At 42.1% G+C, this 24,721-nt stretch overlaps 3 protein-coding genes across 4 annotated transcripts in view; 1 reads left to right on the plus strand and 2 right to left on the minus strand.

Moving 5' to 3' along the window:
• The window catches only part of vclb (vinculin b), a 39,090-nt gene extending 26,145 nt beyond the window's left edge, over positions 1-12,945 (minus strand). For both annotated transcript variants that reach the window (XM_080788530.1, XM_080788529.1), the window contains exons 1-2: positions 12,518-12,945; positions 19-89 (exon numbers count right to left, since the gene is read on the minus strand). In XM_080788530.1, the coding sequence (XP_080644656.1) occupies positions 19-89; positions 12,518-12,685 (239 nt within the window). In that variant the 5' untranslated portion in view covers positions 12,686-12,945. The remainder of the gene's footprint in view (positions 1-18; positions 90-12,517) is intronic.
• LOC308332578 (dual specificity phosphatase 29-like) overlaps positions 1-24,721 on the plus strand; it is a 245,821-nt gene that overhangs the window by 215,571 nt on the left and 5,529 nt on the right. The gene's annotated exons all lie outside the window — the stretch shown is intronic.
• On the minus strand, positions 17,437-23,981 carry plaub (plasminogen activator, urokinase b). The gene is made up of 11 exons (XM_080788671.1): positions 23,813-23,981; positions 23,653-23,707; positions 23,443-23,547; positions 23,166-23,319; positions 22,968-23,074; positions 22,744-22,779; positions 22,459-22,645; positions 21,376-21,527; positions 20,286-20,426; positions 19,438-19,586; positions 17,437-19,342 (listed from the first exon to the last, which is right to left on the minus strand). Exons 1-11 carry the CDS (start codon positions 23,879-23,881, stop codon positions 19,145-19,147), a joined length of 1,353 nt encoding a protein of 450 aa, XP_080644797.1. The 5' UTR covers positions 23,882-23,981; the 3' UTR covers positions 17,437-19,144.

Genomic DNA, 24,721 nt, shown 5'->3' on the forward strand with positions numbered 1-24,721 from the left:
CATAATTATGTTGCTTACTTGATAAAAGCTGGTGGCATGTCTCTTTTCATGATCTGGTCCTCTGTGGTCTGAACGGTGTCCTTCCCCACCTGGAAGACAAACAAATACAAAGATGATACACCGATCCAACAAGAATCCTTATGAACAAGAATCCTCTGTACGACCTAAAGCAGTGTGGGGTCTAGGGACACCCAGGGGTCCTTGAGGAGGTTCACATACACAGTTTAACTGAACTGCCACTTAGTTACTATTCTAACTAGGGATGCACGATTAATCGGTATCGGAGCGGTCTCAAAATAATACAGATTTAGTTTTCACCAGCTAAATTAGTTTTAAATTAAAAAATGTGTACCTCTAGTCTAGAACAAAAGCCAAATCAAATATGATGTAAAATCTTACGTAATCTAAGTTAAAATATTTTCCACATTTTCCACATTTAATTTGTGTACTCATCTCATTCAGTCATTTAGTTGTGAAAACAGACTATTTATTGATAGAATGAATACTTTCATGCTTTGGGCCAAGCCCCTAGCGCCTCCTAGGCTTGTTTCCATTGTGGTCCTCTGTATAATATCGGAATCAGTCAGAATCGGCCGATATGACCCTGCAAATAATCGGAGATCGGATATCGGTCAGAATTTCATAATCGTGCACCCCTAATAAAAACAATATGTTCCAATATCATCACTATGAGTCTACTTCTTATGTAGATTACAATTATGAAGACATTATTGCCCAAAACTTAACAAAATGGTAGGGTCCCTACCGTCCCTTGGGCTGACGGAATCAAATTAATCATGGGGGAACATAACTTTACTGTATAATGCATTTCTAATTCCTGTATCTAAGGTTCTCATGGGAAAAGTCAGGGACTTTTAATTTAGAGTTTAATTGTTTATCGTTTCTTGTTTATTAGCAGGGTTAATGAGCCATCATTTTGTTTCAACAGGTACATTTCTGGAGGGAAGCCAGTGCAATGTGTAAAGCAGCCTGAAAGCCAACTCCTCTCCCTCCCATAGCCTAGGTGACTCACCTCCCCCACCACCATGACCTCAGCCCAGTGGGGGGGTGGGGGGGGGGACTCCCCCACATACAACTGTCACGGGTGGGGGAATGTTGGGTGACAGCGTCACCACCTCATGTGAGCACAGCACATGTTTTTCCTGACACCCAACCCACGATCCGGATCCACACAACATTTGCATGATCCTTGTTAATACATGACAATTTGAACTTAAACGCACACAATGTTCAAAGTTTATTCAACCACTTAATCCTCATTTTTTTGACCTCATGTTTTAAACATTTTTAAATGCAAAAAAAACCAAAAAAACAAGTGTACCTATAATGACATACTCAGTTTACGGGCGCCATGTTTAAAGTTGTTACGAATCAGGACAGTCAGCACTTACAATGTCTGGCTATAATGAAAAAGACATGGCCGATGCCCCCACCCCCCCCCCATACACGTAAAGAACCACAATATGCAGGAGGAGCGAGCTCTGACATGTTTACTTTTACATTCAGCACGGTCGGTCCACTTACTCAAGCGGACCGCCCGTCCACCCACTCAGAGCAGCCTCCGTACAATGCAACGTCCACAACACAGAGGGTTTTGAACTGCTGCGGAACTAAGGCCGGCGTGCCGAAACGCGTCCCGTTTCTCTAGGTAGACCGCTGCTGTGCGTTTGCTCAATATAAACATGCTCTATGTATCTTCAAGAATCTGCACCCAGCTATTATACGAGACTACTCCTGAACACAACACTGTTGTAGGCAAAGTATAAAATAGGGCTTAAGTGGTTAATCGATTTTTATCAATTTAATAACAAGAATTGCTTTGCATTGATTTGTTGATAGGTAAAATGATGTGCTTCTAGATTATTAAATGAACTAAAAATCACACTCCTGTGAAGTGAGGGGAGCTCTTATCAGACATCATCACATTCCAGCCAATCACAATTGGCATCTTCACTTTTCTGCCCTCACGTTTTATCCTCAATATGTACTTTGCTCAGCCAATCAAAATCATGAATATTGGGTGATAACTGATCAAAAAAAGAATTTGTTGCCCGATTGTATGGCTATTCCCTATGTCAAGGTAAATGATTTTGTGCTGCCTGGCACCTTCATTTCAATACAGTTAGTGATGCTGACGCACTGATTGGGGGCTGTTTGTTGGTGGCCTTACAGCAGTGCCATTCCAGACAGCTGACGTGGACGGAGCCAGACCATAATGGACCAGACAGACAGACATACTGTAGTGTAATTCACCTCATTCGCTTTTCATTGGAGACCAGGGAGAGCGCATTTGTGTGCGTGCGTGTGCGTGTGTGTGTGTGTGTGTGTGGTGTGTGTGTGTGTGTGGGGGGGGGGGGGGGGAGTAGTTATAAATTAGGACCAAGGGTCGTGCCAGGCTAAAACTGGAGCTTAGCGGCGGGCGGCCGGTGGGCTCACAGAGAGAAGTGGTAGCCTAGATACGATGCCATCATCCTCAGCCTGACATTCCACCCCTGAGTGGCTGTGAACAATAGCCAAAAACAACCCACTACAGTGTTCCAGACCCGCTCGGCTAAAGGGCAGAGGGGCCTGGGGGTGAAAGCAGAGGGATGTAGGGCACGGACTAGAGTAGTAAACATGAGTGCGTGTGTGTGTGTGTGTGCGTGTGTGTGCGCGTGTGTGCATGCGTGTGTGTGTGTGTGTGTGTGTGTGTGTGTAAAAAGGGCTTCCTGGCCTGCCAGCAGCACTACATAAAATACTACCATAAAGAAACCAACAGGGTTGCGCTGCCTTGTAAATTCTGATAAGTAGGCCAAAGATTTTGCAACATTAACTTGCACACCGACTTTGTTCCATAGGTTAACAACAGAACATATTTTGCTGCAATCTGCAGTAACAATGTACTGAGAGGTATATTCATGCAATTAATTTTAACTTAATGAAACGTGTTGGTTATATGACTTATAATGTTGTCTTATAACCATGGCAATAAGTTACTACAATTTAAGGTAAGGTGAGGCAGGAGAGCCTGCCACTATCCTGCAATAGCGAGTCGGTGTGAAAGTCAGAGAGTAGTCTAGGCGTGCAAATCCTTGTTAGTTTGTTTTCCTCCGCTTAGTAATCTGCTTAAATTCAGCGGGTCGTCTCGTCTGATCTGAGGTCGTAGGGGGCTCAGGGAGAGGACACTCAGCATGCGTGGGGGGCAGAAAACACCACCAAATGTTTTGAATTTGACTCAACACGACGATGAACCACAAGTCCTACTGAAAGGATATCGTAGGAATTTAGGAAATGAGTTGCAGTTTGCATGGCTTATCGCTTACTGTAGCTGAGCTGTTAAGACAACACTGGCAAGTACCCTATAAGGCAGCTTCTGACATGACCATGACTAAACAGAGAAAGAACAAGAGGAAATCTGACACGGTGTCAGCTTACACACTCTCCAATACTGGCCCGGGCACAGTTCCGGGGGCTCAAATACTGAGTCCAGACAACTGTCATCGGGGCAGACTGCCTATATTTCAGCTGAGTGCTGCTGAGTCATATATCTCCTACAGTACAGCATAACGTTTTCCATCACGGGAAAAAAGATGAGCCTCCTAACGGACGCCACATGAATCTGCCACTCCCCCTTCCTTCTGCCCCCCCCCCCCCCCCCCCCCCCCCCGAGGCGAGAAGGCCCTTCCTGTGGTCTGGAGGAGTTCAAAAACAGACTGCAGCCGCGATCCAAACAATTTGCTGTAAAAATAGAACTGACACACAAGTTTATAACCGTTGTTGTCAAGCAGTGTCCTGATGCCTGCCCTGGGACCCCTTGTCTCTTTTTTTTTACCACATCAGCCCATATGACCATATGACATGTCAGATGCTACTAGTGTCATTGTTTATGTTTGTCGTTTACCTACAAAATTGTAAATTGTATAATAATATACTTAGTCAATATAGAAGTTTGTAGATCTGATCATTCTTGCCTATAATAATACCACATGCCCCAATAAATTGGGATGCATGCCAGGTTGAAAACGTTCTGAAACTGAAACTTTCAACTGGTTCTCAATCAAGGGCGTGGCTTTTTGGTCTGGACTTGTTTTTTTCTTCCTGTCAGATACCAACCAGCAGCTGGGCTGATGATTGGGCAACGTGCCCATTACCCAAACCACAGCACAAATTGCCAGCTCCACGAATAGATCTGAGCCAACAAGCCAAAGCACAAATGGATATTAAAGCGTTTCCCTTCTGCCATAATTTGTTTCCCTTTTTGACAGATTTGGTGTCATTGTTGCAGCATGCTGTTACATACCAACCGCGCCACACGGCTGGCCAGCAAGAGATTTACCATCGGTGACTGGAGTGGAAATGTTGACAGTGCTTTCGACAGCCAAGGGCACTGTGAGGAAACCCTGCGTTGTGAAGTGTCTTGATAAAGTGGCCAGGCCTGTAGAACAGATCGGGCTTTGTAGACATCAGCCCATCGCTCCACGGGGAAGAAGAAAAGGGCACTCTCTAAAAAGCCAAAAGGCCGCAAAGAGACACAGTGTGCCTTTCACACATCGGCCAGCTTTTCAGCTCAATGCTGTGTTACTCATGGCGACCGCAGAGATCTAAATTCTAGCGAGCTCGTTCACTGGTGTCCTTAGCGATGCGCTACAAGCGAAACCTTCTACACTTCAGTACAGAAGTGTCACATAAAAAAAGCACTTGTGTTAAACTGTACATAAAACGTTTAAGCCTAGTCCAGAGAGACTGGCAGCCCAAATCCAACCCAAATTCTGATTTCCTATCCAGATCGGAGTCAGATTGTTTTTATGCATGTCTGAACAAGCCTAGTAATTATGTGTGTCAAAACTGATTCTTCTAGTATGGATAGGCCAGTCTGCAAGTCTGACCATTGCCGCAAAGCAACGGATTTCCCCACTAGTCTGAATGACTTTGCAGTGCTATCAAATGAAATATGATCATCACACAATTTGCTGACACAGTCCTCCATTAGCTAGCTTGCATCGATGCTCTTGTTGTGTTCAAAGTGGTATCAGATGACTTCTGACTAAGAATCACATCAACGGTAGAGATAGAGTGCACAGAAGGTCGACCGCTTCACCACACTGTCCACCGGCACCATGTCAAACATGGTTTATTAATATTGTCGAGGAGCAGTACAGTAAGTACACATGGGGTGTGTACTGCTTGATGAAAGGCACAAATCAACTGCCTTGCCATGGTGTAGCCACAGTCTGTATATCACACCTCTCAAACTCATATTACAGCAGCCAAGCAGTTCGTATAGCACTACTGAGGGACCCTCAACATTATCGGCCAACGCTCAACGTTACGATGTCAGAATGCAGCCTTGGAAATGCTCTATAAAAATGGCGAGCGACACAAACCTAGAGTTGTTCCCATACAGATACTGGTTACTCGGGTCGATACCACCCTCAAGTACTCGGTACTCGGAACCGGCCCCGATACTCTGACCCGAGTACCAAAACATCCAATTGGCACTAGGCTGAACGAATGCAACAGCAGTAATTCTGCCCCAACACTGCAGCAAATCGCCAAAAACAGCCGATCTGCAAGCATTAATAAGCATTTTAATACACCTTGGTTTCAGTGAACTAAAATTCTTCATTTTTGCTATAAGTGCTATAAGTAAACGATGGAACATGCTAGAGACATGGTTCTAATTTCTTTGTAAAGTGAAGAAATGCAGCTTGAAAATGAGATATTTGGTGACATTGTGCTCATATCGCACATATTTCTATTGTCATTCAAAAAGTCGCCAAATCTGGCCTAAGCCACAAAAAGATGGGATTTAAGGCTGGTAATAAGAGGGTTAATGACAACTGACAAGTGTAGGCATGACAATGAATTTAAATTGGAGAAAAAGGGGGTAGATTTTTTAATAAGTGGTTACTCAACGAAAATGTGAAAAGTACTCATATCGGTACTCGGTATCGGCGAGTACTAAAATTTAAATACTTGTACTCGGTCTGAAAAAAACATGGCATTGGGACAACTCTACACAAAACAATTTCCTCTTGACAAATTACAGGAAGTTAGAGTACCAGGTAATAGGAAGTCTTTTCTTTTGTAATCCTTTAAAGCACTTTGCCTGCAAAGTGCTTTAAATGTTTGTTTCCCATTTGTACAGAATAAATTAAACCTTCATATAACACTAGTCTAAAGCATGAGAGGATTAAAATAATTCAGATTCCCATATTGCAGCTTCATTGGTTTATATGTCAAGACAAAAAGCTGTCATATTTCAAGCATTTACATGAGCAACATCTAGCGGTTTCTTATGACGACTTATCTGGTTACGTCACTAAGCACTATTATTTACCACACTGACCGGCATCGGACCGGAAATATCTTATATAAGCTCACAACACAACTTGTGAGCTTAGACTGATTATTTTCTGTCCACAATACTACCGTGTGACAGAGAATAAATCGGACTTCAGTATCAAAGAGATGATGACGCATTTTTGAAGTGCAGTTATACAATATACATTGCTTATCATCTTGCACTCTCCAGACACTGCTTATTTGTATTCTGAAGTCCAAAAGACTTGGTTTTCGTCTGTGCCAAGAACCTATGCCATTGGCATTCTTTTCCTTATCCAAAGACTATAAAAGGAACTGCAAAGATGACGGAGAGCAGAACTGAAATGAAAAGGCCTTGTTTAGTAATCTTGAAAGAATTCACACCGGCTACAGCCATAAGCAGTACTACTGTAGTGTAGGCATAATATTTGGACAGTACTTGTGTTATAACTTTAAGTGCGAAACGTAAACTTCTATTCAGCTCACCAGTGAAAACGTGTACACCAGTGATACTCTCTAGTCTCTGCATGCAGTCCATCATCATCTCCCCCTGGCCACAGGCAGGGCCAGAGAATCAATGAGATCATGTTTTCACCATGTTTGTATCCATGGTTATGGTTATACAAACTACCCTGTTCATCCTCAACTTTAACATGCTCACCACGTTGCCAGTAGGCAAAGGTACACGATACTTTTTCATATTGGTCAACGACAGTGACAACTACTACTATACTATTTTTGTGAATTCGTAATCACAGACTCACCATCCTGCCAGGCTATGGGAATCATGGGATAGGTGTATGTAAGGCTGTGCGTCTAGCCTATGCCCATTTACCCCTTCAATCAGTTGAAGCCATGAAACTATTGACGCGTAGTTGATAATATTCCATGGCACGCATGTACAACCTATGGCACGCGCACGCACACACGCACAAAACAGAGAGACATTTTGAGGTTACTGCATCAAAGTGCAACTATTATCAATCATTGGGGAATGCTTTAGTTCCCCCCCCCCCTCTGAGCTGAGATGCATTCTTGCTTCCTGGGAATTCTTCACATTCCCAACAGTCATCTTTAATTGAGGGCGGCCTATGAGACACTGAAAGTCAATCAGTGTTAATGAAGGGGTTGTTGGGCTTTATAGATATCAAGTTCTGAGACAGGACACACAATAGAGGCCCACAGGTGCAACCAAACGGTATAGCATTATATTTATATAATGCTATATAAATAAATAAAATATATAACTAATCGGTTTAATAGTTTATTAAAAACTATCGACTGTAATAAAATACATTTTAGGGAAGAATAATGAAAAACGAATACAATACATATTATATTGAGCATAAATGGCCTGTGCATTCCAATTAGGCTGAAGGTTAAAACACTTAACACATTTCTGGGCAAGTCATTAGGCTAACATTTCTTCTATAAGAACTATTTATTGCTATTTTTTTTAAGACATAATGTTTTGACAAAGTATAAAAACAGGGCCAGTGGGGCCAAGTGATCAGATGAAACTAAATCCATTATAGAAAATCTATTAATTTGTTTTTCTCCCGTCAATTTGTTGATACATTAAACTAAATTATTTAATCAAATAGTCCCAATCAAAATAATAAATTGCAGCTCCAATAACATCTTGCGGATGGTTCACCAGTCACACAATATCTGCCCTTTTCATCTCCACGCATCTGGAATAACAACAACGGGCCCCTTCCAGTTTTAATACTCGCCAAGTCTAATGATGTTTGAAAAGTGATGCATCAACCCAGCACTCAACTGATCTCCGCAGACAGTCGCAAGCACCCGCAAAGGAATCTTGGTCTGATCATCCCTCTCCCTGACAAATTCTCTGGCGATGGGAAATGAGCTGAACAAATAGTTGCAGTACCTACTAGTCCAACTCCACGTCAAATCACTTTGTTGAAATTACCTTGATTACGCTGCTGGCTTAATGGTTAGAAGTCGGCCTCATTAGAGGCCCTGCCGCATCTCTGTGCAATATGTGGTTTTGCGGGAAGCGGAAACAACAGAGGGTATGCACAATGAGTGGCAAAGTGAGTTTAACGTTGTTTAACGTGGTTTAATATAATCAGATAAGACTTTTCTGTTTGGATGTATGGGCTGTCAAGGCTAGAAAGTAGTTTTTTGCCACTCAGTAGGCGTTCCCGCATAACTTCTGGGTATGATGACGACGATGTCACACGCATACCCTCTCTATAAGGTGACTGGTCTTCTCAATTAGGCCACTGTGTGGAAAATGTGTGGGACATGAGTTGCAGCATGCACACTGTAAAAGAGCATCATCCCCTTGCCTGGCTTGTTCCATCCATGGTGCTATCAAGAGTTACTTTACTTTCAACTGGTGCAACAGTAGACTTATGTGATTATTAAAACACCTTCCATCAAAATTACAAGCAATGAACAACAAGACTGGCAAGCCTATAGCCAATTGTTTGGGGCACATCTTAGTTGAATGCAAAATGGCCTCGGTCCCCGGTTTGATTACCGGGTGGCCGGACAATTTGCTCTGTCATTCCCTTCTCTACAATTACAATTTAGGCATTTAGCAGACCCTCTTAATCCAGAGCGACTTACATTAGGCAAGAACAAAAAAAGCATGGGAATACATCACATATATAAAATGCATTTATCATGAAACATGCGTAAGCTAAGAACGTAACTAGAACATATCTACATAATGACACTATACATATAAACTATACATATTTACTATACTATGCTATACATATGTACTATGAAGTGCTATGACTATATATAATGCAATTATTGTGCTGTCTAGATGACAAGTCTGTTTCAAATGCTATCCAAGTCTATAAAGTGCTATCTACTGTACATATCTACATATCCTGTCTCTCTCCACTAAATAAACATGCCGTGTAATCATGGCATGATCTCCCCGTCTGATCTTGAGCTAAGTGTGAGCCGATACACGTAAGCGTACGTTTCGTTTATTGGTGTGCCAATAAAAAAGTGGAAATGTGAGTACTTTTGTCCTCCATTGATTTGAAATTGGGGATGTGCCGATGTGCTACGGGCTTTTGGGGATATTTTTCAATTCCTGTTTTTTATAAATCAACTAAGTTAAAGTGTGTAGTTTGTGAATGAACTGCCATTCATGCCCGTAGCCATTCATGGTACCGTTTAATGACATGCATGATTGGTCTACTTTTTAGGGTACTTTTGAGGGGACAAGTAATTCAAATTACAGACAAAGAACTGTGTGAATTATATCAAAAATAGCACAGTAGAGTAAGAAACTAAACCGTGTGTCCCTCACATAATTCATGCATCATCAATAATTGAGAAGTGCTAAGTATAGAAACTAAGAGCCAAGCAGCAGTCCATGACTCAGGCACAACTTGTGGCTTTTTACGAATACATCTTCATCTCAGCCTTAATTACAACAGTATCCAAACATTGTCCGTGTTGTGTTTCCAGGGAAACTGGAAATAATTACAGACTTACGCCGTCATGCCCCCATAGGAAATATGTGATCATCATTCCTCAGATAGAGAGTTGAATCCTTTCAAGTAGCTACAGCAGGATATGACGTGAAATCTATGTGATCATACTAACATGTTGAAATGCATGTACCACACAAAGCTGTATGATGAACAAATGCATCGAACTGTCCACTGGATATGACCAATGTTACCCAAGAGTTTCACCCAACAAGATCTTCATCACGGAGGGAATGAATGAATGAATCTTTATGTGTAGAATTCATTGGTATCATCTCTCTTAAGAGTTTAATTAGCATGCGAACAAGAAGGCACTGGAGCAGCTCAGACGATTCAGGCCCTTAGTATATTATAATAGGGTGCAAGTAAAAAGTGACAACGTTTCGATGTGTAAGTTACATCTTCGTCAGGTCATGACCTGATGAAGATGTAACTTACACATCGAAGCTGTGAGCTGCTCCAGTGCCTTCTTGTTCGCATGTTAACTGTCCTGCTCCTGAGATGCACCAGACTGGCCTGCTATAGGCTAGAGGCGCGGTTGGAACTCCCTTCTACATGAGTTTAATTAGCCTATGCCTTACACATACAATATCATCATCATCCAAGTCTGCATTTATGTACTTGCAGTAACTGCAGTAACTCAATGTTTGTAAGCAAACACAACACAGGACCATTACAGAATTAATTACACCTGACCATCACATGCTTTCACAATGCCCCATGCTGACAGGGCTTATACTGGGCACCTACTTTTCCCCCCGCTATACTAAATATCTTTGCCGAAAATGGCCAATCTACAAGTTCACAATGCTCTCGCGTTTGCAACACGTTGTCAGCTTGTAGATCTGCTATTTTTGCCGAATGTTTGGCCTAGAATAGGGACACACGGGTTCAACTGGTTAAGGTAATTGAAAAAGTATTACGCCCTATCTTGTGTTATTTTTTGTATGTTTTTCTGTATAAAATCACTGACAAATTCAATGAAAACAGCCATTTTTATTCAATGACATCTTGCATCTTGTCATGCAAAGTTATTTAATTACAACAGGGTGTGAAATTAATACCTAGACACACCCACCCAAGTTGTGGTAAGTAAAAGGGTATCGCACAATCGTTAGGGTTCAGCTTACTAAAGCCTTTTTTGACTTGTATAATAGTGCAGGTGGCTAATGAAAAAATAAAAAGGTTAATTTCCTGCTTTGGATGAAACACTTTGACCAGACCAGTCAGTGAACACTGTCATCCTTTCTGTATACACCTCTCTCTCTCTCTCTCTCTCTCTCTCTCTCTCTACACACACATTCTTCCTCAGAGGAAGGAAATCTGCGTGGGTGTGGACATGTCAACAGAACACACAATGGGGTAAAGTCTTTCATATTAAGCACTTAAGAATATGTTTAAAAACAGAAATTAAAAACGAAACAGAAGTGTAAAGACACTCTGGTGAATGTCGAGAGGGCCACACAAATTAAGCGTAGTCCATTGTGGCCATTCATTCTAAATTAAGCATTCCTTTGCTGAAAGGGGATGCCAGTCCAATTGTCCAAAAATGTATCCCCCCCAACAACAACTGCCAGGCAGGGAATCCTAGCCTTGCCCAAGCTGACACTGACAGCGAGCAACATAGTGGACTGACAGGGTCTAGTACCACAAGTCACTATTTAAAACCATCTGCATGAATCATCATCTTCCACTTCCTTTTCTTCACATACCCACTATATCGGAGAGGATGCCGATATCATTTTCTACATTCTTACAGTACAAGTACAGTATGTACATGTCATTTTTAGTTTGTTGTACTCTAGAAGTTATTATAATATCCTGTACTGCTTTTAAAATATAGGTGGGAAACTAACTGACACCTGAATTTGCATTTAGTCATAAATTGCAAAACGAAAATATAAAGTATCATTTCTCACTTGCTGCCATGGGTTCAGTTAGCTATTATATTAAGAGAGTATGGGAGATGTCACTTCAAGGCAGCCCTGTTGTGGTTTTCAGTTTTGTATTCTCAAAGCCACAGCTGTAAAGGGGCTGCATTCAATGAATTCATTAAACAAAAGCTTTTAGGATGCCAGCTAATAAGATGATTTATGCAATCAAATAAACATCGTGATTGTGACAATCCCTAAAAAGGTTAAATTTCAACTCAAGTGGGACATAATTTATAATTGGGCCATGAGTCATTTTGACAGGAGGAAACACTCATTTGGGTGTCAATGAGAAACTATCTGATAGCTGCTGAAAAGTAAAGTGATTAACATATTGAGTCATAAGTACCACAACTCTAGACCTAGGGTGTAAAAGAGGAGGTAACACTTGTGTCATACATTATTAAGTTTCAGTATAGTGGTAATGCATTATTGGTGCCTACGTCCACAGATGGCAGTCCACTCCCAGTCTCCCAGGGAGGCAGGGCATATTTTCAAGGGGAAAAGGGCGTCACTCGCTGCCCTTTGCCCCGTGTTGGTTGAAACAACTCAAAACTTTGAAAGCCTGTACACAGAAAACGTTTTCGGCGTTGACTGAAAGCAAAATAACCACACTTGCATAGACATAAGCTGGCTGGACCTGATAATAACCCCTTTAACCAGTCAGAACTCAGAAGTGGACAAACAAGAGCGACAGGTAGCCAATCCGCCCCCCCGGGTCGGAATCCTGCCTGGACAAATACAAGAGAAAGAACATAGACAAGAGAAACTCACCCGAACCAAGTTGCTGACAGCGGCCTGTACAGCAGCCACCGGTGCTGTGAGATCTGGGATCGCTTTCCCGTCAACTTCACCCTCTTCGTGCATGATCACCAGATGGGATATCTGCTGGGCCACCGGCTCCAGGATACTTTCTATCGTCTTTGTGTGAAACACCGGCATGATGGCAAATTTGTGTGAGTCAGAGACCCACCACTATCCAAGAGGAGAAAAAGATAGAGCCGCCTGCTCCTAAAAAAGTACTTTTTCTCTCGCAACTTCTTCTTGCTCTTAACAAGGACTGTCCGAAACGATCCCAATCACTCTTTCTTTCCCCCCTGGACGAAGGAAGACTCTACTACTACAACTACTGCTCCCCTTGCAACCATCAACGTGAAAAACTCCCCAGCCAGCCGGGCAAAGCAGCGAGCTCAGAATGAGTGAGAGACACTCAACCTAAACCACAATGAAACTAACGCCCGCCCTCCGACCAATAAGAGGACCCCGTAGGCATGACCGCACGCGTGCGATTGGCTCACGCGAACGCCTCTCTCCCCCCACACGCCCACGCTCCCCCCTTTTCGTACATACTACTGTCGAGTTTGCTAGAGATGCGAGGACGCCGAGGAGTTGCTCCCGAAATTACGCAATACATTCTCATGCCCTAAAAAGGAAAATATGTGTCTACTGTTGGTTGTGTGAGGAGTGGATTCCACAGGCCACACACTGTAAGCAGCACATGAGGACTCGAGGAGGCTGTAAATTGGGACTGGTTGGACGGGTTCTCCTCTCCAGGCACATTTTGGCAGATAAAGGGAGCTGCCTGTGTGATGAGACCAGATCTGATTGTAGCAATGAGACATGATTCCCATTGTATTAACAGTTTGTAGAATGGGTACAGTTCAAGGAAAGTACAGGTCAATAAAATACAAAAGGATAAAACCAGAAAATGCATTAAGACTTGTTTACATCATCAGGATCCTGCGTCCTCCACTTTCAATTCATCAGAACATTTAAAGACATACAAATATACACTTCTATGAAAAAAAGGAAGTCATATAGTTTAAAAAAAACAGGGAAGCGGTTTTGAATAAGTCTAGGGATTCACATTTCTTAACATTCCACATTTGAATGACATAGGAGCAAAATTAATTTAAGCCCAGAAACTCATGAATAAGTGTGTCTGTCTGTGTGTGTGTGTGTGTGTGTGTGTGTGTGTGTGTGTGTGTGTGTGTGTGTGTGTGTGTGTGTGTGTGTGTGTGTCAATTAAGAGTTAGAACTTCATACTTTTATTTGAAAATGTATGGCAGAGCTTTGTCACAATGTCACATAAGAACACATGCTTTTAAATTCCAACTTCCTCCTATCCATTCCTCAATCCTCACACGTAGAAATAATATTTCATTTGGAAATGAACAGTACGTGGAGCAAAACAGCTGAGGAATTCCCACAGAATCCCAAGAGAGGGCTGCAAGGCAGCGGCCCACTTCCTAAAAAGGAAGATTCCAAAAAAGAAAGAATTGAGGAAGTGACTTTGTTTGGAAACCTCATGTAAACATACAAGGTCTAGATAAGTTGGCTTCTAACAAGGAGCGGCTATTATAGCACAGCATGGCTAACATGGAAGGTAATTATTTTCAATATCCTGGAGTCCCTCTCTCTAATTTAAGCTTGGCTGTATGACATATCATTGAAGTGTGAACGTATAATACCCATGTAACAGTAAATATACACACAGAATATGGTACTGGGTGGTCACACCACAAAGTCACCACAAAATGCATTCTCGTGCCAGAAGTGTACAGTAGTCACTAATTTCAGTTTCTCTTGTGAACTCCAAAGTTTTGATGACATAAACAGTTTTTTTAGTAGGCCGGGCAAACAACCAATATTTTAGCCTACTAGAAAGCCAAATATTTTCTTAACAGAAAAAATATAAAATATAAATTAAATATAAATATAAAATATTTATTTTCAACAGAAAAAGAAAATATAGATTTTCATTTTTTATTTATTTAAAAATACCAAAATATGTCATTTTGTTTTATTTGGTCTCGCTCTTGGAGTGATGTGCCCAATATGCTATTTTCAACAATCACTGTCAACATTCTGACCATTCACATAAGTGAGGGGGGAAATAATACATTATAGGCCTGGCCTATGACTACCACCAACCAACACAGCCCAACAACATAGACAGACTCTGTATCGTTAAAAAACAAATACACGTAGTGTCTGGCACAAAAGCAGAGGGAGTTCATCCCTGGATATACTGTATAGACATCAAAAGGTGGTCTGCAGTTTCCTCAAGTCTCCAGTTACTGAAAGGCTGTGCCCTAGCTAGGCTGGGCCCTAGCTGTGTACTGTGTGGAATGTGAGTGGGCCTGGTTGTCTACTCTAGATGGGTGGTCTCACTGGTCTGCACCTTCCCTTGGTGCTCCTCTCAGCTGATAACAGATATGGGTTCTGCCGCATGCATGTACTGAGCAGCATAGAGAAATATCAGCAAGTAATGCCACAGACGAAAAACAGTCTAAGTCCATAATGTATAAATGATAGATAAGGGGTCAGGACAACGAGGCCTTTTCGTGGAGGGGTCAGAATGAAATTTGGACTTGGACTGTACTGGTCAACTGGCTATCTAGCAACATGTATTCCAATGAAAACTGCAAATTAACAAAAGCTAATTATATAAAGAATAGGACTATAGATTTTCACAATTATACATATCTTGTTAGCCGCCATATGGCAGTTTCTCTGAATGTAGCACACTGTAAATCCAACCAGTGTTTTATTTCAGTGTACAAATGTGTACTAATTAAGGTCCATTAGAAGCCCCCCAGAGTGGTGGTTCTCAAAGTGTGCTACGGGTTCCCACTTAAGCCACAGGGCGGCGCTGTATCACCACCAAACCATACAGTTTTGAGTGTTACAGAGGTGATGGTGACCTGTATAAATCTGTGACTCTGCCCTCAGTAGCTTTAGCCTTGGTTTTATTATTGGAGAAATACACTTTTAATGAAAAATAAATACAAATTAAATAAATAAAAGATGAGGCTTATTTATAAATATATTTACAAAATATCCTAGCAATTAATTTGTGTGACGAAAACGAAGATGTACCGGTAGTGGAAATGTTAATTTTGTAAAGTAATGTAGGCTAATGTCCAGAATGAATTGAATATGATCACCCCAATCATGGAAACAAGCCATAGACTTTCATGGGTTTTAAATCCTCTTAGCAGACCTTGTATTGAACTGTACTTTCCTGTACTTTTTTCTACAAACCTAGTATAAAGTATTCAATCAATATCTTGTATCAATCAACTTATAAATGATACTAACACTGAGTCTAGTTCATTAATTCAGTCAATGATAGCTTCCAAAACCTGTTCCTGTTACATGTAATGCTTGTTTTCTGTGATGTTCTAATTCCTTCCCTCTGTTTTGTTTTCCCTGTCTGTCCTCAAAGCTCAAACCCAGGTCCAGCCCATCAAACTCCACCTCATATGGGATTGGATATCCACTCATCAGCTCTCAAATCATCTCCTACCACTGCTTGCTGCCAATAAAACAAATTATCCACAGATGTCCATAGCACACCTCTGACACACGATTGATTGAAACCTTTGTTTATTCTCGAAAAAGGGCATTGAGGTTCATCCTCATTTGCAGTGCCCGATATTTGTTTCAATCAAAGTAGATTAGTAGGCTATACATCTGAAGTCTGCAAAGTCTTTGTAACACGATGTGACATGATATAGGCAAAGTTGAACAGGATGTCAGCTTAAAAAACAGCAGTCCAGTCCAGCTCACTTTTCTTGTGAATCATTCAAGTTGTCTATAGTTATTTTGGTTTCCTTCATATGTTCCCTTGAATCCATTCCCTATCAAGTATCTTTTTTAAATCGAACACTTGACTCCCTCTGGTACCTACACTATTAAAAGATGTGCTGATACTAGGGCTAGGCTGATGTGGAATTGTGTGGATTTCATTTCACTCAGCATTTTCCCCCAATGAAAAACAAAAAGGCTGTAAAGTGTAATGTAATGTAATGTATGCTGTGTATGAATACACTTGTTTTGTTTTCTGTGATTTCTTTTTCTTTTTTCTAATATATTTTTTATCCCACGATTTTGTAACCCATTTTTCACCCCTGTGTCAATCATCTAATGTGATCCTGGGCTCTACACACCCTCCTCCAACCTAGTCCCCATATATGGGGGACAAGGGGAAAGCAACGGACTTGAACTCGTGTCCAAGTTGCTCCTTTACACCTGACAGGGGGGAGTTTCCCTGGTTGGACATAGCGCGTGGAAGGAACACGTTATTCCAACCAGTTCCTTTCCCCTCCATCAGGCGCCCCGGCTGGCCAGGGGGAGGCAGTTTAGTGACCAGGATTACTGCATGTTTTTTGTGAGGGTACCTACCCTAGGGGACACGGGGAGAACATGCAAACTCCACACAGAAAGGCCCTTTTGCCAACCCCGCCTTCAGGTATGGGCACTGATGACGCGGAGGAGGAAACACGCCACCAGCACCCACAGCGTCCCGAGTGGGAATCGAACCCAGGACCTTCTAGCTGTGAGGCGACAGCACTACCAACTGTGCCACCGTGCCCTTCTGTGATTTTTTTATTATCTTTGTGTTTTGTTTTCCCTCTGTCTAGACTGTCAGAGGGAAAACAAAACACAAAGATAATTAAAAAATCACAGAAGTGCCACCGTGCCCTTCTGTGTTTTGTTTTCCCTCTGTCCTCAAACCCAGGTCCAGCCCATCAAACTCCACCTCATGGGATTGCATGGATATCGACTCATCTGCTCTCAAATCTTCTCCTTCCACTGCCAATAAAACAAATTATCCACAGATGTCCATAGCCCACCTCTGAGACACAAGATTGATTGAAACCTTTGTTTATTCTCGAAAAAGAGCAGTGCTGTCAAGATCACACAATCAAGACATACAGGTTTCAGTTATGGAAATGACTATAGATCATCAACACTGATGTCAAGATGAGACCACTGAGCTAAAACTATGTAGTCATGTGCCCATTATTAATCTAATTCCTAAAATAGATTAGTTGCACCGTCTGTATTCCACTAGACTAGTTTCCCACACTTTGACTGATGACACAGCTCTCAAAACAGAAATGACAAGGCCAGCTGTGACTGTGTGTAGTTCCCGTAGTAGCGGGCTACCCCTAGCTCTGATTCATAGCTCTGCAACGCATTAGAGCTAGGCTACCCCTAAATCCCTTCACTCACGGCCTGTGGAAGTGTGGAGCCTCGCAACTGCTGTTTGCAGGATTCCCTGTTGCATGAAGTCCTTTCCTCAATGTAGCCTCACATTTTTCTCTTTTAAAGAAACAAGTGCTATTATTTCAGGCATAGAATCTAAATGTAGAAATTAGAATGAGAGTTAGAATGAATGTTTTAGGTAGTAATGGTTAGCATTAGATATTTCTTTGTTCAGTGACTTACTTATTGCATATGGTTTCACACCAATTGTGTGGTTTATAGTAGGCCCAATTATTCACATTTTGAACATTTCTACTGAAACAATAAACCTTCTGAAGAGTTATAAACAGTTATAATAAAGGAGGATTCTGTGAGTCACAGCCAGGCAGACAATATTTCACAGGGATAGTGAGATAATTTATCAACAGCTGCAAATTGCAGCTATAGTAAGTATCCGTTTATAGCTGCCGTGAGGGGCATTCGCTTCTCCGTCAATGATTTGTCACTGCTTTCGCTATTAATGACAAAACATGTGGGTTCCCAACAAGTAGAAAAATGGCTGTTGCTGATTAGCTCCCAGGGTTGATGTCATCATGTATGTGGTTGAGATCCAGAGTGGACTCATAGCAGATTCCACATGCATGACTACTACTAGGGTTAGAGTGGTGAGCGTAGGTCGGATGGTGTTTATTTAATACCATTTCACGTAGTCAGTTGATCAGAGATTGCCACCAAGAGGGAGATTTGGCTACGCGACCTACTCCAAAAACCTGAGTGCCCTCAGAGAATGAATGACCTTAAGTTGGAACTGACAAATTATTTTTGTTATTTTTTATATTTAAAACAGCAGACATAAATATTTTTGTAAAAAACATTAAGGGAAACACAAAAGATATCTCAAATATATAATTACTCAAGAAAATACAGAAGTAACTGGAAACATGCTGCAAAATAACTGCAGCAGTAAATATGAATTACTGTAAACATCTGTACAATTTAATAAACACAATAATGTAGTACTTGCAACAAATGTGAATTCAGTATTATAACTGAAATACCACAAATGACCGTTTACAAGTCCCTTTATTGATCCTCATCAGAAATTCAAGGAAACTCAAAGCACATTCAAAAGAGACAATCTATTGGTGACCCAATAGCCTTAAGCCAACCACGTGGGCCAACCACGTGGACACCTGAAGTCCCCAGTTCGATTGCTGACCAGCCGGACTATTTGCTTGCATGACACTACCCTACTCTCCCTCCATGTTTCCTGTGTCTCTTGCCCCTGTACATATCAAATAAAGGCTCAGAAAAGCCACAAATAATTACTACTAGGACACCAGCAGTCAGGGACTCAGGGTGTAGGCTACTATATTCACATGCCAGCAGTTTGGGGAAAGAGAGTCATTTCTGAGGGAACATGATGGAGCCCGTAGTAATGGAATCTAGACCCGTCTTCTCTTCAATCCACTGGTTGTAATTGGTCACTGTGGTGTACACACCTGGACGGAATTCCTGTGCACAGCCCTCACCCCAGCTGACAATACCGTGCAGGAAGAATCTATCATTCACCTCACACACCAGAGGCCCACCTGAATCCCCCTGCAGAAAGGAGTGATATGTGGGTGAGAAATGCAAAAACAGCATAATCATCGGGGCGATGTCTGATAATGTTTTGGCTCGTATCACTCACATACCTCGCACGCATCCTGACTCCAATCAGGGTGAGCGGCACAGAACATATTCTCTGTGATCATGTTCCCGTAGTAGTCTTTTTGATGACACACATCCTGAGCCAAGGGGTTCACTGTAGCCAGTCTCAGGTATTGAGAGTTATACCACAGGCCTGGAAAGAGCGACCAGATGAATATACCCACGAGGGAAATTTACAGCAGTCAAGTGCTCAAGAACAGTTAAACAGCAGAAAACAATTGCCAGCCAGATAAGATAAGGAGGGCCAAACAAAGGAAGTCAAAGCGTAACTAAGATTCGTATTGGTCCAGGGGTGTCCAAATGTTTTTCAAAGCAGGCCAAATGACAAAATATGAAAACATGGTCAACAAGAGACAGCTACTACATCTCCTACCTATCATAACGTACTTTCGGACCATATTAAAGTTTGGAAGTATGGAAATGCATTGCATTTCAACAATTGTATTTAATCAATATCAAATATCAATATGTTTTGTCAGGTGTGCTGTGAACAAAACACAGCCTTATTTAACGCAACAAAATGTGATTCAGATTTGCAAGGTCTTTCTGTCTGTTTAGCTACAAAGTGGTTAACAGTATATCTACAGCTACAGTACATCTATATTTAATTTGCATTACAATGACAGTGGGCCTACATTAAACTAGAGTTCTCAAATCCTGCCCCGGGCCGCAATTGGACACCAGTGAATGATTGGTCAGTCTGCAGACTGGCCAGAACACCCGTTAGTATCATTGTTGTACAGCCAGGAAATTAAGGAAAAACAATACAGATACCTGTACATATATGATGTGTACAATATGCATTGAAATGACAAACATGAAACTACGGTACCTTTTTTCTCTTTTCCATAGCCTGCAATCTCACAGTAAGCGCCCAGGTGGAGGCTCTGGTGGAGGGGTGGTAGACAGACTGTCTTTACAGCCTGTGTCTCCTGTGCACACTGACCATCTCTGGCCTTCAACTTCAACAGGGCTGTGAATCACAGTGATCATCAAACATAAGTGACAGGTGACGATGACAGTGTTGGCATATAGATACCTGTTGTTTCTTGAAAAAGTATCACTTTATTATTATAGTAATAACTGCTAGGCAGTCTCAGTTGATCTCGATTTAGGATCATGATGGCAAGAGAAAAGTGACTATGAAATCTAAGTGACTATGAAAGGGTTAGCCTACTGTAGTCACAAAGGCTGGCCGGCTAACTAGCTAATGTTTCAATAGAACAGTCCGTGACTAAAGTGACATCTGCATTTCCATCTATGGGAAAGACATCAATAAATACAAATTGTGTTTGAAAGTGCAGATTCAGCGACTGTGATGCTTGTGCATTAGTGAGACATGGTGGACAAAGTCGGAACAGCGCCTCTTCCCATGACTGATGTCAATGCATGGTGCAAAAAGGTGTCTGGGCGTGTGTTCGCTCCTCCACGTCATCAGCGCCCATACCTTAGGTTGGGGCCTTTCTGTGTGGAGTTTGTATGTTCTCCCCGTGTCCCACAGGGTAGGTACCCTCATGATAAACATGCAGTTATCTCAGTCTCTATACTGCCTCCCCCTGGTCAGGGCGCCTGTTGGAGGGTCAGAACTGTCTGAACTGGTCAGAATAAAGTGTTCCTTCCACACGCTACGTCCTACTGGGGAAACTCCACCCTATCAGGTGATACGAAGCGGCCTGCTCACTCCTCATGCTTTGAAGGAAGCATGAGCTCAGTTCGGGGCACTCCCCAGGTTGGCAGAGGAAGAGTAGCACTTGGCACCGGGTGAAAAAATGGGTTACAAAATCGTGGTATAAAAAAAAACATGTCCATTTGTGTTTTCTGGATGCACTCAAAGTGGCCTAACAATTTACTAATATTTGTCACCCCTCTGTATATTATTCATGTTATTTGTCTGTTAAGAAAAATAATATTTGAATTCATACCAATATCATTATTGTAGTTCGCCTCACTGTTGTCAAACATGTCATGGACGTGAAGCTCCTCCACTTGGAAGGTCTGCTCCAGGAAGGGGTCGGTCTCATTCAGTGCATTTTTCCCCAGGGTGACGGATAAACGGCGTGTTTTGGTTTCAGAGCTGGAAGAGAGACACAGGCAGGGCATTCTAACAAACCAGCTGTCACTGTTTGCTTTTCAGCACCTGCTATTGTTCAGCGTTGATTTTGACAGCAAATTTTGATTTCGTTTTAGTCATAGTCTTTTTGAATAGTCTTTTTAGTCTAGTTTTAGTCGACTATTAAATATCTACTAAATCAACAGTTGATTTAGTCGACTAAAATGTATTTTGGCGGGCCTTGATGCCTTCGTATTGACAGATTTGACACTTGTTTGCATGCTGAAAATAGCCGATCTACAAGCTCACAACGCGACGCGTCAAGTTGTAAGCTTGTATCTGGTATTTTCAGAGCACAACACCAGAGTGCAACCTAAAATGACTTGTCTCCTATTCATACTCCAGTTTACTTTGAGGTGATAACTTATCACCTCAAACTGTACGAATAGTACGAATAGGCCGTTAGTTTTACTGGATCTCCTCTCCACTAGTCCCTCCCGAATAATAACATTTTAGCCTAGTAATTATTTGCTGACAAAATTGTATAATATATTTAGTCTCAGTCATCATAGCTTAGTTTTCATTAGTTTTCATCTATGAAAAAAGATAGTCGACAAACATTTGTCGTCTGTCTTAATGCCTAAAGTAGTCATACTCAAACTACAACATGACGTCACTGAACTGCGGTGAAGAGAAAACAACCCCTCTCCCCAGCCCTTCTCTCTGTTTTTACTAACCACCGGTGGTCACCCAGACTCGCTCCAGGCAGCCCAGAGGGGAGGCGGGGCCCTCCCACCACGGTGATGGACCGCCATCAAAACCACCGTTTAGGAGGTGAAGAGGTGAACACCGAAAAAGTGACCACCTCTTCGCCTAAAACTGGAGCATGTATAGGCCTTGCGTGGACGACATGAACATTGTTATTGTTTGCAGTGAGTGCATCTATATACCCTACCCATCAGGGAAGCAGTGGGCGGCGGTGAGAACCCAGCAGGGAGAGATCAAACTCCCTCCACAGCGGAAAACCTTCTTGCCTCTGCTCCGCCAAAATATGGCAGCGATCCACGGGTGTGATTCCACAGTAGTAATTGTTCCTCCCACGATCTTCATCTGCTTCCCAGGACGCTGGCCACATGTTGACTCTGATGCAGATGAATGAAATGCTGTTGGTTTAGTGGTGCGAAAGACAGCACACATTGCAAAAACTGTTCTTCAGAAAGAAGACAGTCAGTAACTTTACCTGTTCCTGGCTCAGTGGGTGAAGATGGGAGGGGATCTAAAGATAAGAGATATATATTTGATTAACAAAGTAATGCAATATCCACAATGGTACAGTAGGTGCACACACACACACACACACACACACACACACACACACACACACACACACACACACACACACACACACACACACACACACACACACACAGGATGTGACACGTGTGGAGACGAGAGTGCACTTACCTACAGGTATGTCAATAATACCACACTGTGGAATATCACAATACTCTTGCTCCAACTTGTAATTTCTCATCACATAGCACCATGGGCGTCGGCTGTAATCGAGGTTTCTTTGGAAAACAGAGCACTCTACTTCAGTCGAATACAAAACGTGGGCATGCATCACCTACAGTGCATGAGCAGAATGGCTATAGCTTGTACCTGCAAAAGTTGTGTCTCCCTGATCTGACATCCGATGACAAATGGCGCTTCCTTGTGTCCAAATCCCATTCCGCACATGTTCTTCCCCTCTCTGACTGAGACACGGTGCCTCTGTAGAACAGTCCAATACCATTGTAGCAGGTGGCACTTGTTACTAAAAGGACAACACAGATGGAGCTGTCTGAGATAAATCCAGCCTACAGCACCGGTCCCATCTGGTGCAATTTGTTTTGTACACTCTCAAGAGATTTATCACGTGTATGAGGAGTTTCCTTACCGATTTCACAGCTATGCCCTCCAAAACCTTCAGCACACAAGCAGAACATGTGGTCACCGGTACTTAAGGATGTGACAGAGGTTCCACCATGAAGACAAATTCCACCTGAAATTTACATTACTATTAAGTTATATTTATATAGTGCAAATGTGGACGTATAACGTCATAACCACATACACCCTACTTCACTGATAGGGGTCAGTGACCTACCTGATCTTCCAAAGTGGAATGAAGGAACGGTCTGTCTTTTCAATCTCAAAAAGCCCTGTAAAGGCAAAGCAAGCTATGTAAATACTCATGAAAACACACTTGACAGACAAATTATAATTTACAAATTATAAAGCAATAAAACCCATTATGTTTTCTTTACCGCCTCTGTTGCTGAAATGGACGTCAAGGCGTAGATTACAAAGCCGAACACGTCTGTTCTCCTCGTCATGTTGTCGTCCTGAACAGCTTTAAGTTTGAGTTTCTAGCGACGTGCACAGTGAGTGTACAGTGTACAGACAGAGACAGCACATGAATCTGCTTGCAGTGAAATCTTTTCATTCATGGGAAACCCTCGGGGCTTTGCTCTGTTATGTCTGTGTTCAGGGCACATGTGTGGGGCGGGGGCAGTGATGCGATTGGCTAGGGAGCATATATCTTTGACGGGCTGGACCATTTGGTGTGTGAAGAAATGATATGCTGGGTGGTGCAGAATGGGGAATGAATGAGTCAATCTTTACACAGTCTTAATCCATTAAGACACAGTCTTAAGCCATGGAATTCCAAAGGAAGCTTGACAACACACTACTATTGGCAGATGGTGTGTAGTTGCTGGTGCAACAGTTAAGTGTGTTATGGCACTGTTGGCACAGTAAACTTGCTAGAATTGTGATAACAAATCTGACCCATTCAATCATCTAATTCCAGTGGTGGAAAATAAATACATTTACTTAAGTACTGTAAACTATTTGACAGCTTTAGTTACTAGTTGCTTTGTAGAAATTGATTATTATTACAAAACATACATTACCTACTTCACTTCAGCCCTATATACATTTTGGCCATTTGAAAATAGCATGGGGGGGGGGGGGGTAACTACCTGTCAGTGGGGAGTGTTGGCTGATGAATGAATATCAACATCCTAATATACAGCCGAATACTGGCGGGTCAAATTATGACAGGCAACACTTTGTTTGAAATACACTTTGTTTGAAATAGACACTCATGCTTTCCAAGGTCTTTCCAGACCTCACAGTGAGCTTGTAGATCTGGGAAATGGGACATTCTGCAT

Source organism: Protomyctophum bolini, assembly GCF_963924005.1.
Source record: "Protomyctophum bolini genome assembly, chromosome: 18".
NCBI classification, from domain to species: domain Eukaryota; kingdom Metazoa; phylum Chordata; class Actinopteri; order Myctophiformes; family Myctophidae; genus Protomyctophum; species Protomyctophum bolini.